Genomic DNA, 14,457 nt, shown 5'->3' on the forward strand with positions numbered 1-14,457 from the left:
GGGGGGAGAGAGAGAGAGCAAATAGCCACCAAAATTTGGACTTAAAAAACTACGGTTAACTCCATAAAAGACTTCTAGGCCATTTTTCTCCTAAACGAAAGTAGGACCCCCAACCTACCCCCTGCACTACAACAACAGAGAACGTGGCGTTGACGGCTTGGCCCAACAGAATCCAAAAATATCAAAAGCATGATTTTCTATAACGGTTTAACACCACACCCCCCCAAATGTTGCTTAATTACTTTTGGCCTCTATTTATTCAAACATCTTACATATAACAAAACATAAGAAAAATAGAATGGAAGAAATGGTCAAGAAACTTGCAGTAAAATACATTCAGAAAAAGGAATTAGAATACACAACAAACAGAAGATCTCAGGATTCTGATGAGTTCCTAATACAAACAACAAACAAAACACGTAAATTCTAAATGGACGATCAGCCAACAATTTGCAAAGCAATAATTCACAATCATTATTAATGACATTTTCTTACACCTCTTCACCATATATATATAATACCTCTATATATACGGATGGTGTAATATTTACAGTTCCTCGAGAAGTCTTATTGTTTCTTCTTCTCTTCTTCTTCTTAGTAGTTTACATCAGCAGATCATTAACCCATCCGAGATCGGGACCGGAGGTGGAGGCCCATCCATTGTCGGCGTTAGATTTATGCTCGCAGGTTAAGTTCGCCGCGGCGGAGATGTTTGGAGTGGAAGGGGAGAGAATAAACTGCAGTTGATCTTCAGGATTAAGAGATGAAACATCGATCCAAGGCGTTGGTCTAGGGGCGGGGATGGCGGCCGCTAAAGTGGCATTAGCGTCGTCGATATTCATGGATTCAATAGAGCTCATGAGCTCGGTCAGTGCATCTTTATAGCTCAAAACTCCCTTTAACTTAGACTGATCAGGATTACTATACCTTGAAATAGGCGAAAATCCATTCATCGACCGAGGATTTCCCGGCGAGAGCGGTGGTGAGTGCGGCGGAGAGAGATGAGACATTCCGAAAAGAGTCGACGTCGGCGAGGAGGTGGCGGCTCCACCGCAATGACAAAACAAGCAGCAGTGATTAGAACCAGCGGCCGATCTGAGATTAGAACTCTTCTTATTCGGCGAAGAACAAGAGCCACCGCCTTGAAAGTTACTCACCGGCGGCAAAAGACGAAGCTCACGAGGCGAATGAGCAAAGAAACAGACCTTCCTCTTACAGTTCTTTCCATCTTTACAAGCCTCAGTCCGATACCTCGCCGGATGAAGCCAACACTCAAAAACTCCATGAGCGAACTCACATCCATCACCACGGCCACATCCACCACGCCGGAACTCCGGACACATCGTGCCGGAGTAATGAAACCGACGAGGATCCCGCCGACGAGCCTTCTCTCCAGGATGAGCAAACGGACAATCCGTCCAATCATGACTCCGACTACGAGTACACCGCCTCACCTTAAACTCATACATCCGAAAATGATCGGACGAATACGGATCGCCGTCCTCCTCCGCCTCATCCTCGCCATTGAACGGCAAAAACTTCTGCAAAAGCGATTCAACAGCAAACGAGAATCGCGGCGAATCAGAACACATTTCAGCGTTTTGATCTCGTCGCGCCGCAAGAAGCTTCCTCGGCGGAACGTTAATATCCTTCAGAAAAGGAATCCTCTCAGAAACAACAAAATCAGAAGTAGAAGAAGAAGGAGGAAATTGAAAATGAAACTGATATTTCTGATTCTCAGCACAAACACTACTCATTGAAACACTGTAAAATTAGGGCAAACCAAAACGGTGTAGGAAGAAGAAGATGAGAGAAAAGGGATTTATATAATGGCCGAAACAGAGGAGAGAGAAAATGAATACAAAATAGAGGAGAGAGAAAGGCGGTATGGGGCAGAAATTGCGTGGCTTCATAACATTTGGGTCAGCATGCAAAATCGGGTATGTGGCGTTACCATACGCCTTTATTCATATTATTTTTTCCTTATTATATTATATACTCTTTTTATTTATTTTATTTTATTTTAATTAGTCCAAACTATTTACGGCTTCCCATCTGATCAAAGTTGTTTTGGACTCTTCCTTGTAGTGTTTGTACGTGGTATTTGGCACCATTCCATCACACTATATTTTTTAAAATATAATTAATTATTATTTTTTTTTTGTTTATGATATTGTTCGCTTTTGTCTGTCACGTTTCGGATTTTAAAACACGTCAACTAGAGAGAGACTTCTACACCCTTATAGCAGCCCAAATCCATCACTAGTAGATATTCTCCGAGACTTCTACACCCATTATGTATCGTTATCGGCTAAGGAGAGGCTTCTACACCCTTATATCTGCCCAAATATGCCCGTTATGTATCATTATCAACCTCACGATTTTAACACGCGTCTGATAGAGAGAGGCTTCTACACCCTTATAAGGAGTGCTTCGTTCCCCTCTCTAACCAACATGGGGTCTCACAAAGGTAGAGTTGAGCTCACGATACGTTGGGTTGAGCTGAAAACACATTTCACTCTATTTTAATTCATTCTATTTTACATAGATTATTTATTTATATTCTAATAAAACACATTTCACTTTGGTTTTGTAGGTTAGTTGTCTCACACTTTTATGAGCAATTTGCCTTTAAATCTCATGAATATAATGTGTTCTCTCTCAAATTTAGTTGAGAGTACTTCATGGGCCGTTGATCCAATCCCCACCAATTAAATGGGCTAACCGTTGGGCCAATCTACACAAAGCTTCACTTAAAGCCCACACTGATCCAGGCCCATTAATGCAACCCAAAATCAAGCCCATAACCTGAAGAATGTCGGCCCATATTTTGCGCGTGAAAAATGATATTTATTCTTAATTATCTAAATAGATAACATTACGCAACAGCTCACAGACAGCAGCCAGGTGGCAAAACAAATTTACTGGCTTATATTATCCACACCTTGATATATAAACACTATGTTTACAAAATTTTAAAAGAAATATATATAAATAATACGTATCACCGAAACCTAACAACAATGCACGATATGTCGTCCTTGCTTTTTCTGGATACTGCTTCATCGATAAGTCGTTTGGCTGCCACGTTCGCATCCTTTATGTGTCTAATAGATTCCACCGCCTCTTTGTTTGTCATTACCTGTAATTATTTATTTTTTTTAAATTTAAATATATTTTTCAATTAAAAAAGAAAATTAGAAATTTCAATTAAAAAAATTGACTGACCTTCCAAATGCCATCGCTAGCCAAAATCATGAACTCTGTAGATTCATCCACCGTTTTGACTTCCACGTCAGGTTCTGAGCTGAGGTGGAGTTTCAAGCTCTTATCACCAAATGCTCTCGCAACAGCCAATTGTCCGTCGACACGTGGCACATCGCCTGATTACAGTCAAACATCCACAGCTCAACTTAATTGACTCTCTCTACAACTCGGGTAAGTTTTAATAATTTATAATAATAATAAATAAAAAAATCGTAATGAAAGGGCAAAAAGGGAATTTTAAGAAATGAAACCTGGAAGATTTGATACGAAGCCTCCACGGCTTTCAATATCCCTTTTTTCTTTACTGGGTTCGTGGTCAACGGAGAGCTGCTCAGCGACGCCGTTTTTGCAAAGAACGGCTCTGGAATCTCCGACGTTGGCAACGATGAGTTTGTGGCCGTCGATCAATATGGCGGTTACCGCCGTTGATCCTCCTCTCCCCAGCTGCTTTACTTTATCCAATATTTCATCGTCGGTTTTCTTGTACGCTCTTTTTATGGCCTTTCTCGTTTCGCTCCAGAAATCAGCCTACCAAAAAACAGAGCAAATAATAAAAAAAAAAAACAGAGCAAATGAACAAAAAAAACAGAGCAGAGCTCATAAAAACGACACAAAAAAGGACATTTTGGGTACCTGTTTGAGGATATTATCAAAGAGATTATTCTGCAAGAAATTGGCAACATCATGGCCCAAATGGCCGTCGAAAATGGCAAACAAACCCAAGTCGTGGTCCTTGACGCGCTTGAAATCAGTGACCAAGTAATCTTCCATGGGGTGGTTGGTCTTGCCCTTAACCAAATGGCTGCCATGGCTTACATGATTCTTGGTCGCTTTGGCCTTCCCTTTGGCAGCAGTATCCGGCGCCGAAGAACAAAACCCTGCCTTCACCTGAAATTTGAACCAAAACCCATATGAGATGAGATGAGATTTTCGAGGGGATTAAGGATTTGGTTCCAAAAATTAGGGAGATTTTGTAGGTGACCTTCATTTTGTGGAGAATTTCTCTTCCGGTGGTCATTGGGGTTTGTGATTGTTGTTTTTTGTGGAGAATTGTTTTGAGTAGAGGAGAGAGGTGAAGATTGGTGGGCTATAAATATAAAGGTATTGACTTTAAGAACATGTGATGAGCTGGTGGATTCACCATTATTTTTATTACGTTCTTACTTTCTCAACTCTCGAGAATTTAGACCAAACAAACCGCGTACTTGCCGACGGTATTTCTCTTTCACCCTCGTGTTCTTACTTCTTCTTTGTTCTTACTTCTTCTTTGTTCTTACTTCTTCTTTGTTCTTACCTGAAAACCCATCTTATCATCCCTTAATTTTAGGCCAATAAATCTCTACCAAAATCATCCCAACCGGATACCCTTCCTTATATGTTAACTTTGTTTCTTAACTTAGTTTTGATATGGGTTTATATTTATATAGAAGCATACGTGATAAGGGTCCTTTTTCATAAAGAATTCTGGGTTCGATCCCGAAAAGTGTTGGCAACAACAAAAAGGAAGGGGTCCATGTAGTTGCTGCGCTCGCCTCCTTGAATGCATGCCTCCGCTTGTTGCATTAGGAGAATAGGTAGGTTAGTCTCACACCTTTGCTCCCTTCGTCTTAGTATACTCAAATTAGCTTATTAGTCGTCACTATATGACTGGTGTGTCGTTGGGTCGGTGGGGGGAACTCGTAGGAAGGGTGGAGTCTCATTTAGTCCAATAATGCAACAGTATGGATTGAATCTTAGGGTCAATATTCGGCTATGTTTAGCTAATGGAAAGAAATCTCTTTTTACTCTTTCTCACATTTTCAATCTAAACGGAATTTTCTCCGTGATTATGCGCATATATGTGTGTAAAGGAAGGAATAAAGGTTCGATGAAGGTAGACGAATAAGAAAGGGGGAAAGTGCTTCTTTTTTTAAAAGGGAAGCTATGTGTTCTAGTAGCTTGTGGGTTATGAATTTCAATTTTGGAATAATGGATTCAAATGAATAAATGTATCAAGAAATTGCTTTGGTACGAGAATTTTCAACCATAGAACCGACAAGGTCGAAGATAGAGATGTCTACGAGGACAGGCATGGTCGAGATAGCCACTTAGCTAACCGGAAGAATCTTCTCTACTCGTATATTTAGTGCTTCAAATGGACGTCTCTAATTGAAGTTAAGATTGGCCTCTCCTAAGGCGGTATGAGCCATGCATATCCCTTAGCTCATACTTTCTCCGTTCGATCTAGTTTGGTCAATGTAATTAGTATCTCTTTGGTGTACAATTGTTGTCGTATTTTATTGAAGGACATATTTATCAATTAATCCGTAGGAAAACTAATTTAAATTTGAGAATAAAAAATCTAAAATTCACATGAAATAAACGACACTAGTTTATGAATTAAATCAAATAAACTAATAAATGGGAAGACAAAATTGGTAGGCGATACGAGGCCCACGTGTCATTTACGTTTGACGTGGTCTACCAAAAGGAGCCACCTGGCTTTTTGAAAAAAAAAAAATAATAAATAGAGTGAAGCAAAACGACGAAAATAAATTATTAATGTAAACAAAAGCTAAAAATTTTATTTCAAAGTTGGTTGGTTTATAAATTATTAATTATTAAATATGACTATATGATCCGATTGAAGGTTGATGGATCATCCATTTTGGACCCATCTTTAAAATTTCTGCATGTCGACCAACAATTTCTAACCTACTTTTCAACTTTACTTATCCTTTTAATTTTTTTTTAAAAAATCTTGTCTTTTTACTATTTAATTATTGATCATAAAAGCACAAAAAAAAAATATTTTTCACATTACCAAATAATAAAATCTTTATGATCGGGTTCGAGTTCTCTTAAAATTAAATTAAATTGAACTTAATCAATATATATTTTTTTTTGTTAATTTAAAAAAATATATTTTTGCTTCCGGTACAATTATTTATACATATGTTTACTTAATTTTATAATTTTGTTATTATTTATTCTCTAAAAGAAATTAAATAATTTTTTACTATTTATAAATAACTTTTCAATATATAAATAGAATCTAAATCTAAATATATTTGGATAAAATAAAAGTAACTTTCAAATGTAAAGACGAAAAGGTCTATTTTACCGAAAAAATAATAAAAATTAATGCAATTTTATGGCATTAAATTATGTGGACGTTAGGGTCAAATTTGAACACCAGAAATATCTGCCAAATATTTATTGCAATAACGAGGCCCATCCTTCCTTATTCTATTTATCTGCCAAATATTTATGGAAAATAATAGATAATAATAAAAATAATAAAAACGATCTTTTTTTTTTTGTTTTTTTTTTAATTTTTATACTTCTAATGAATAATAAAATTAGTGTCTATTAAAAAATAAATTTAAATATTTAAAAATATAATAAAATTTAAAGTATTAAAATGCTAAAATTTGAAATGAATTTATTTAGTGAAATATTAATTATATTAAAAGTCAGGAGGAGTGAAGTGGGTGGATGATTTATTAGCCGTCCTTGTCTGCTAAAGAAAAAGATGGAAATTTTATATTCAACTTTTCGGGTGAAATCCCCACGAACTTTTATTATTATTATTATTATCTATTATTTTCCGTTCAATTATTACAATTATTGTTATTTTTGTTCTAAAATCCATCCCTGTCGTGACTGACAGACCGAACTAAAGATTTTATTTTATTTTATTTTTAGTTAAAATGAGTGGATGAATTTAGAAAAATAAAAATAAAATGTATATAGTAAAATTAATGGAAATAAAAAAAAATTATTGGAATTAGCGCAATACAAGATAAATATTATTACATTTAACCAAATTAATGGTTGAGATTAATTTTGGAATTTCCGAGAAAAGAGGAGTTTTCTTTTAAATTCAATTTATAAAAATTATAAATTGAGGGCATATTTTATGGGCCTTGCAGTGTTTTACGGGCTTGTAGTCCATTTTGTTGGGCCGCCTAAGTCCAATTTGAAAAAGATTCCTTCGAGGTGAAACGTCGTCGTTTGATATCTTGTCTGGAACTTTTTCCGGATGCGGTCCGCTTATGAAAGGACGACGTCGTATAGGTGCAGGGTGCACTGAGGAGTGAAATATAGCCGTTAGAGACACCGATATGTTACCTGAGAGCTCCCTAATATGGCCGTTGGACAATTCCCAGTATTTTAAATTTCCAGCCGTTAGAGATGCGAAGGAACGTATACACTTCTCTCTTCTCCTCATTTATCACTTTCACTTGTGCTCTTCTACGACAATAATTTCTCCTCCTTCTCTTTCTCCTCCAGACACGAGAATTCGATATTTTTCTTCCAGATTTTCGGTTAAACTCCTAATTTATCTCTGTTCTGGAAGGAAATTGGAAATAATCGATGGCTCCGGTTGATGATTCGAATAGCGATCTGTCGATTATGATCGACGAAACCTACGAGTTCTCTGCACCTCGCTTCTTTGATTTCATCAATGGCGAGTCTGAGGAGGATAAGTGCGCAGCTGAACTCTGGTTCGACACTGCTCTCACCTATGCTCCTTCGCGTATGTTCTTTTCTCTCACTTCTAACCTAATCCTTCTGATTTTCCATTTCGACGATTATTTTGGTTTCTTGAAGTGGAATCGAACAATTGATGAGATCTGCGGGAGTTTAAGTTTCTTTTTCCGAAAAGTTTCTAGGTTTTTGGCGGTTGCTGAGTAGTGTGGGACTAGACTAGAGTTGTGTTTGGTTATGATGAGATTTGACCGAGTTTTGTTTGTAATTGATGGAGGTTAGGGTTTGAAGTAATCTTGGCCACGAAATTGACCGTGGATTTCGTCTATTTCTATGCGATACTCGATTCTTCTTCCCTCTTTGTTGGGTCAGTACTTCCGTTTGGGAGTGAAAGTTTCTCAAGACGTTCTTGATTTCGAAAGAAACTTTAGGAAATATAACCTTTCTTTTGCAAGTATAGTAGAGCTACATTTGAATCCTAAAGAAATGAGAATATGCGGATCTTTTGGTTTGAATTAGTGTAAAAGAAAGTCGAGGTGAAATTTGGAGCAACGATCACAACACTTCGCAAACCGAGTCACTCTTTTAGGGTTTTGTCAATTAAACTGGATGTTCAATTAGTTTATGTTGATGTATAATTGAATTCTGATCCATTTTTTGCAGCTTGTATGCCAAAAATCAAGACTGCTAGATCGATTAAGGTTGAGAACTTGTGCGATTTCAACCAAACGGAAGAAATGCAGAAGGTAGCGATTTCTTTCATTCTGTATCTTTCACTCATCGCATGCGAACTTCTTTCTAAGGCTGATCCATATCTTTACACAGGATTCTGAGTTATACAGTTCAAATTCTGTTGATACCGTTGAACCAACTACATCTCAAACTGTAATCGTGCCAAGTGAAACTAACAAGGAGTTTAAACCTAGCGAGCCCAGTGGAGAAAAGGTTTGATTGAAAGCCGTGTCATGGTAGTTGAATCATTGAACAAGTTGTTACTTGCTATTTGGTTCTGATCATGATATCCTTTTCAGGCATCTACCCAAAATGAAGCTACTGAAAAAGATAAAGTAGAGATTACTCGTACTTGTGAAGATGGAAGGTTCGTCTATTGTTCAATTGGTTTCTCTAAACTTTATCATAACTGGAGGGGGGGTTTTCATTTTCTGCTCTTTGTTTTTGGCTAACTTTCTGCTTCCTGTAGAGGAAATTCTTCAAATGGTGGAATCCAACGTAAAGATCATGAACAGAAGCGGAGTGTTTTAGAATCTCAAGTCCAAAATGATGCTTGTACTCCCCTGCCAACTCTGAATACTCACAAGGGTGAACAACGAACGAAAGGCGCCACTTCCAAGAGGCAGGAGACATCAAGAAAAATTGCCAGTATGGTAAAGAATCCATCGGCTCTGAAAGCCAGAAGTCAGTTGCAGTTATCACAAACCAAAAACGTTAAACCAATTAGTGTCAAGAGGTAGATTTTTCTGTTCTTCATCCTTCTGATATTAGACTTGATGGAAGAAGGTGTGCTGACAAACCGATTCTACAGGGAAACTAACATGAAAAAGACAAGTGGAACTCCGTCTTTAGCTCAAGAAAATCAGGCAATTAAGCGGCAAAAGTTGGATGGTGGTCTATCTAGACAGGTGACTGTCTTTATGTACATTTCCTCCCCGTGCTGTAAATTGTGTGTGTATATGGTTTTTAGTAAACCCTCTTTGTTTCAGATTCTCAATGTCAAACCCCATACTTTACTTCACAAGTCAAAAGTTGGATCCTCGAACTTGTGTTCTTCAGTTGCTGACAAAACTAACAAAGAAGAAAGGAAAATGTATGTTCGAGAACCAGCACCATTTGTTTCAATGGCTGAAATGATGAGGAAGTTCCAGTCAAGTACCAGAGATTTATCATTGCCTAATGTCAATAAATCTCATTCTCAGGTAAATGACTTAAATCCTATCCTCTCCTCCCCCACGTCTCATCTGATCCGAATTTTTTCCATTATAATTTATCTCTTGTCATTACAGGATGCTGGTAGCTTTACACAGTCAAAGTCGAAACTGACTTTGACTAGGCCAAAGGTTCCTGAATTTGAAACAGCTCAAAGAGTTCGCTCAACCAAGGTGAAGAGCTCAGCTGAGATAGAGGAGGAGATGATGGCCAAAATGCCTAAGTTCAAAGCTAGACCACTCAACAAAAAGGTAAATTTTGGGAATTTGACACACTTTCATGTTTCTTCTCGTCTTTTTACTAAGTTGATTAACGCTAGGCACACTGAGTATAACTTACCTGTTCCTTGTGTTATGCTATATAGATCATGGAAGCTCCCAAATTACCTGTAGTACCGAGGAGCACACCCCAGCCTCCTGAATTCCAGGTGAGAGAGCATTAAATGGAAAAGTGACCACGAATTTTAGAGTTTCACTTCGTTTGACTGACTAACCGATTACATGATTGTTGCAGGAATTTCACCTTGAGACAATGGCAAGAGCGAACCATCATTCAGATTCAGCTTCAGTAATATCTACAGAATCGTCCCGTCAGGTTTAAGAAAGAAGTCCATTATTAGTATATTTCCCTCCCACGCCTTTTTCAATCAGCTAAATTTGGGGTGGATATTTGCTTTTCAGAATAATCAATGGAAGCCTTTTCTTACCGAACCTAAGACCCCTGTTCTGCACACGTCACTAAGGGCTCGTCCACCACGGGCGAAGAGTTTCCTTGAAATTGAGCAGGAGGCACTGGAGAAAATTCCCAAGTTTAAAGCAAGGCCATTGGATAAAAAGGTGTGTACTTGGCTACATCAAAACAACAGTCTATTCTGATGTTTAATTGGATTTAATTTGTCTTCATTTCTGATCTGCTGCAGATATTTGAAAGTAAGGGAGAGTTGGGTATGTTCTGTAACATGAAAAAACATGCAACTAAACCACAAGAATTTCATTTTGCAACAAATGAGAGAAATCCTCCACCACAAAGTGTTGTTGCTGATCTTTTCGACAAGGTAGCAGCTGTTTAATTTCTTAAAGTTCTAGTGATGATGGCATTATTAATAATTTCTAATACGTTATCATCTTCTGGTATTTTCCCCCTGCAGCTCTCAATATGTTCTGATGCTCGCAGCCATAATCCATTGCCAAGAAACACCAAGCCTAACCCCTTTCATCTATACACAGAGGTAAGTGGCCATCCAATCTTTATAAGCAACAAGAGCAGAATTGGAGTTCAATTTTTCATCTTTTGCTCCTTATGGCATCAGGAAAGAGGGGCGGAGAAAGAAAGAAAATTCTTCATGGAACTTGTGCACAGGCAATTGGAAGAGGAAAGAGCTGCCATTCCAAGGGCTACCCCATATCCTTATACTACAGATTACCCTGTGGTATGCATAACCAACAAACTTCTTGACAAATTATGCGCGCTATGTGGAGATAGAACCATGCTAACGAACAGCTGTTGTGTTTGAGCAGATTCCACCAAAACCTGAGCCCAAGCAATGCACCAAACCTGAACCTTTCCAATTGGAAAGTCTTGTGAGGCACGAGGAAGAAATGCAGAAGGAAATGGAAGAAAGACGCAGAATAGAGGAAGAAGAGGCCAGAATGAGGAATTTCAAGGCTCTGCCGGTTCTAAAAGAGTAAGTTCACTTACAAAAGCATATCTCTTATACATACGGTGAAGATACTAAATTTCAAAACCAGAATGAGGAAAAATAAGTGTGTTGTCGTTAATTTATCAGGGATCCAATTCCACTGCCAGAGAAATCACGGAAGCCCCTCACAGAAGTTCAAGAATTCAATCTTCATGTTGATAATCGAGCGGTGGATAGAGCAGAGTTTGATCAAAAGGTGCTGCATATTTAAAAGTTACATTTTTTTTTTCTTCTAATATTTCACAGATATAGTTCTTGTTTGCTAATTTGGAAATACACCCTCGACACAGATCAAGGAGAAAGAGATGATGTACAAGAGATACAGAGAAGAGAGCGACGCAGCAAGAGTGGTTGGTCATTCTTTTTATAGTCTTTTGCATTTCTTCATTGTTGCAATAGCCAAATCTGTTCTGATACTAAACATGTTGCAATACCAAGAAATACTAAACATGCAAAAATATTTCCAGGTGGAGGAAGAGAAAGCATTGAAACAACTGAGAAGAACCTTGGTTCACCATGCTAGACCAGTGCCCAAATTCGACCATCCATTTCACCCCCAAAGGTAAGAAAACAAAGCCAATTAGAATCAAACTTCGATACTATTTCACATCTTATTTTGACTGATCTTTTTTTGGGTATCATCTGACCGTGTAAAAATAATATAGGTCTGTTAAGGAAACAACAAAGGCCAAGTCGCCAAACTTGCGTGTCCTCCAGAGAAGAAAGGAGAGGCAAAATTTGATGAAAGTTGCAATGTCCAGCCCCGCAGCTCAGTTACGGTGAAGGAAGAAACCATGACCGACCAATGTATGTTCAAGAACTCTTGAACTATAACCCCCCCCCCCAGTAGAAGATGAAGGAGCAGTTTTATTCTACTTGTACCAATTTTATATTCTTTTTGTGTAGCACCATGTAAAGAATTAACTTGGGAGATTAGAGGTTAGGGATAATATGTTCCAAGTAGTTCCATTTCCCTTGTCTAACGAAAAATATATATCAGGGACCCCCAAAGCATCCTACTGTTCAGTAAAATGCGGACGAAATTTTATAAACTCTTCTGGGCCCATTGTCTTTATATGTATATTTTTTTCTTACAAGTGCAAGTTTGTCAGCTAGCCGAAATCTAGTCATATGATGAAACACGTGATTTTGTAGTTAGAAAAATTAATTCAAAATATCTCTCCAGTATTATTGAAGAAAGCTACGTGACACCATCAGCACCAGAAATCTGATATTGTGGGCTGTAACTCTTAAAACTGACAAGCACATGACACATGACGCAGGTACTTTTTATTTCAGGTAATTTTAAGCAGCTGATGATAGAACCAGAAAGAAACAGATCAATCTGAACTAGATTGATGATCTTTTACATATTACAGGACAGATAATGATCAAAGTTTGGCTAATCTTGAGTTTAATTATTAATGGCTTAATCCTCTAACAAGGCAATTCTTTCATGTAGATCAGGATGCATCAACAGAGCCTGCTTGGGAGGGACATAATACAGCAGTTCTTGAATGACAGAAGAGAGAGAGCATACTGAGCAGATTGAGTTATGTTCATAACTTATCTGATTTGGAAGTGCTTGTATGCAGCGTTTTCTTGAATGGTCATTTGAATTCTCCCCTGATCATCAGCCTGTCCACAGACACTACTATCCTTCATCTGTGCTCCACCAGTCCCTTTGCGGATGGAGCATTCAGCATTGGACTCGGCCGAGATCTTCCTTCGACGCTCGTTGTGACCGGCCAGACGCCTCCGGCAACTCCTTTTCATTTCGTCAAATTCGGACAGCTCGTGGAATCTACAACCACAATTCAATGTCAAGATGTTTGAGCTGGTCTTACTGCAGAAATTTCAGGTATTTGGACATCTTCCTAATGGTTTATTATGTGAAATCTAGGATGGAATTATGTGTTTGGTTTGATGAATCAACAGCCCAAAATAAAGAAGAAAAGAAGAAAAAGGCCTATAATTGAAAATCAACATGAAATTTGAGTTTATGAAGACCTGAAACAACGACAGAGATAGCTGATGTGTAAAGAATTCATGTCAAATCACACACAACTGACAAGAGAAGATATCAAAGTAGATGAAAAGTGAAATTCCAAAGTTGTTGAACCTGCTACATTGCTGACAAAATCTCTGCCTGAACCCACCCACAAGCACAACCTGAGATTTGGCATGAACCTCACAGACCTTGTGCCTCCTATGGTACGGTTTGGCTTCACTCAGGTCAGCCGTACACTTCTCAGCTTGACAACACCGCATCCCTCCGCCGCCGCCCGCCGCCTTCTTCCCGGAGCCACCACCGCCAACACTGACGATCACACCCTTCCTCTTCTTGTCCTCATCATATTCCCCGTCTTCATCCACCACCACCATAGCCTCCTTCACTCTCCCCTTCTCCATCACCACCCTCTGTTTCTGCTGATGGGTTGTTTCAATTTTACCAACATCCATCAGAAACCCACAAAAACCAGCTGGTGGGAGTGATGGAGAAGAGAAGAGAAGATTCCAAAAGCGCTTTGAGGAGTGGTGGAAGAATTATAGAAGAAAAAAGGGGAGGGAGTTTAAAGAGAAAAGAAGGGGATACAAGCAATGGACCACAAACACACACATACTAACACACAAACACTGCAATTTTTTATCTTCCTTTCCTTTATTTCTGAATCCGTGTCTGTTTTTGCAGCTGTTACTAATGGTCGTACACGAAGGGAGGGTGGGTAATGAAGAATGTTCAAAACTCAAAACTCAATTTCTCTCTCTCTCTGCCTTTAATTGTATGATGTGTGAGCTTTCTCGTGAAGTGGTGGGGGCCTGTGGAACAGCGACAGAGGCTCTGTGATGGTAGGACCAAAGAGAAGAGGGTTTGGCGGGAGAAAGAGGAAGGGACTGTTTGTGAACCGGAAAATGAATTGGGAATTGGGAATTGTGATTTCAAGTTGAAAATTTGGGGCAGTGACGCGGTACGTTTGGTGGTGACTTGTTGAGAGCGTATGATTTCAGTCACCGTCGTGTCCATCGGAGCGTGCAGTTTTGATCCTTTTTTTTTTTTTTTTTTTTTCTTTTCG

The 14,457-nt window shown here is 38.5% G+C and overlaps 4 protein-coding genes across 4 annotated transcripts; 1 reads left to right on the forward strand and 3 right to left on the reverse strand.

Moving 5' to 3' along the window:
• Positions 1-308: 308 nt before the first annotated feature.
• Positions 309-1,933, reverse strand: LOC111437026 (zinc finger CCCH domain-containing protein 2-like). Its single transcript, XM_023074852.1, has one exon. It carries the CDS (start codon positions 1,755-1,757, stop codon positions 603-605), a length of 1,155 nt encoding a protein of 384 aa, XP_022930620.1. The 5' UTR covers positions 1,758-1,933; the 3' UTR covers positions 309-602.
• A 964-nt stretch (positions 1,934-2,897) lies between these two features.
• LOC111437027 (probable protein phosphatase 2C 58) lies at positions 2,898-4,363 on the reverse strand. The gene is made up of 5 exons (XM_023074853.1): positions 4,250-4,363; positions 3,901-4,155; positions 3,519-3,795; positions 3,229-3,383; positions 2,898-3,142 (listed from the first exon to the last, which is right to left on the reverse strand). The coding sequence occupies exons 1-5, from the start codon at positions 4,283-4,285 to the stop codon at positions 3,005-3,007; spliced, it is 861 nt and encodes a 286-aa protein (XP_022930621.1). The 5' UTR covers positions 4,286-4,363; the 3' UTR covers positions 2,898-3,004.
• A 3,082-nt stretch (positions 4,364-7,445) lies between these two features.
• On the forward strand, positions 7,446-12,431 carry LOC111437154 (protein TPX2-like). Its single transcript, XM_023075009.1, has 19 exons — positions 7,446-7,789; positions 8,404-8,486; positions 8,566-8,685; positions 8,772-8,839; positions 8,942-9,208; positions 9,284-9,380; positions 9,462-9,674; positions 9,762-9,935; positions 10,049-10,111; positions 10,198-10,278; positions 10,365-10,520; positions 10,604-10,738; positions 10,832-10,912; positions 10,994-11,113; positions 11,202-11,368; positions 11,471-11,579; positions 11,674-11,733; positions 11,851-11,945; positions 12,049-12,431. Exons 1-19 carry the CDS (start codon positions 7,627-7,629, stop codon positions 12,164-12,166), a joined length of 2,370 nt encoding a protein of 789 aa, XP_022930777.1. The 5' UTR covers positions 7,446-7,626; the 3' UTR covers positions 12,167-12,431.
• Positions 12,432-12,651: 220 nt separating this feature from the next.
• LOC111437155 (squamosa promoter-binding protein 1-like) lies at positions 12,652-14,077 on the reverse strand. Its single transcript, XM_023075010.1, has 2 exons — positions 13,506-14,077; positions 12,652-13,187 (listed from the first exon to the last, which is right to left on the reverse strand). Exons 1-2 carry the CDS (start codon positions 13,844-13,846, stop codon positions 12,950-12,952), a joined length of 579 nt encoding a protein of 192 aa, XP_022930778.1. The 5' UTR covers positions 13,847-14,077; the 3' UTR covers positions 12,652-12,949.
• Between the last annotated feature and the right edge of the window lie 380 nt (positions 14,078-14,457).

This window comes from Cucurbita moschata, unplaced genomic scaffold (assembly GCF_002738365.1).
Source record: "Cucurbita moschata cultivar Rifu unplaced genomic scaffold, Cmos_1.0 Cmo_Scf00062, whole genome shotgun sequence".
NCBI classification, from domain to species: domain Eukaryota; kingdom Viridiplantae; phylum Streptophyta; class Magnoliopsida; order Cucurbitales; family Cucurbitaceae; genus Cucurbita; species Cucurbita moschata.

What these genes read in the sequence shown, in the direction of transcription:
- LOC111437155 (XM_023075010.1), bottom strand. Translation starts at nt 13,846, where the DNA reads ATGGATGTTGGTAAAATTGAAACAACCCATCAGCAGAAACAGAGGGTG. An exon ending in TTTTGTCAGCAATGTAGCAG is followed by an intron (nt 13,188 to 13,505) that starts GTTCAACAACTT and finishes TTGTGGTTGTAG; the next exon opens with ATTCCACGAGCTGTCCGAAT.
- LOC111437026 (XM_023074852.1), bottom strand. Translation starts at nt 1,757, where the DNA reads ATGAGTAGTGTTTGTGCTGAGAATCAGAAATATCAGTTTCATTTTCAA.
- LOC111437027 (XM_023074853.1), bottom strand. Translation starts at nt 4,285, where the DNA reads ATGACCACCGGAAGAGAAATTCTCCACAAAATGAAG. An exon ending in AAATTCTCCACAAAATGAAG is followed by an intron (nt 4,156 to 4,249) that starts GTCACCTACAAA and finishes TTCAAATTTCAG; the next exon opens with GTGAAGGCAGGGTTTTGTTC. An exon ending in CTAGCGATGGCATTTGGAAG is followed by an intron (nt 3,143 to 3,228) that starts GTCAGTCAATTT and finishes AAATAATTACAG; the next exon opens with GTAATGACAAACAAAGAGGC.
- LOC111437154 (XM_023075009.1), top strand. Translation starts at nt 7,627, where the DNA reads ATGGCTCCGGTTGATGATTCGAATAGCGATCTGTCGATTATGATCGAC. An exon ending in ATGGTGGTCTATCTAGACAG is followed by an intron (nt 9,381 to 9,461) that starts GTGACTGTCTTT and finishes TCTTTGTTTCAG; the next exon opens with ATTCTCAATGTCAAACCCCA. An exon ending in CAAGGCCATTGGATAAAAAG is followed by an intron (nt 10,521 to 10,603) that starts GTGTGTACTTGG and finishes GATCTGCTGCAG; the next exon opens with ATATTTGAAAGTAAGGGAGA.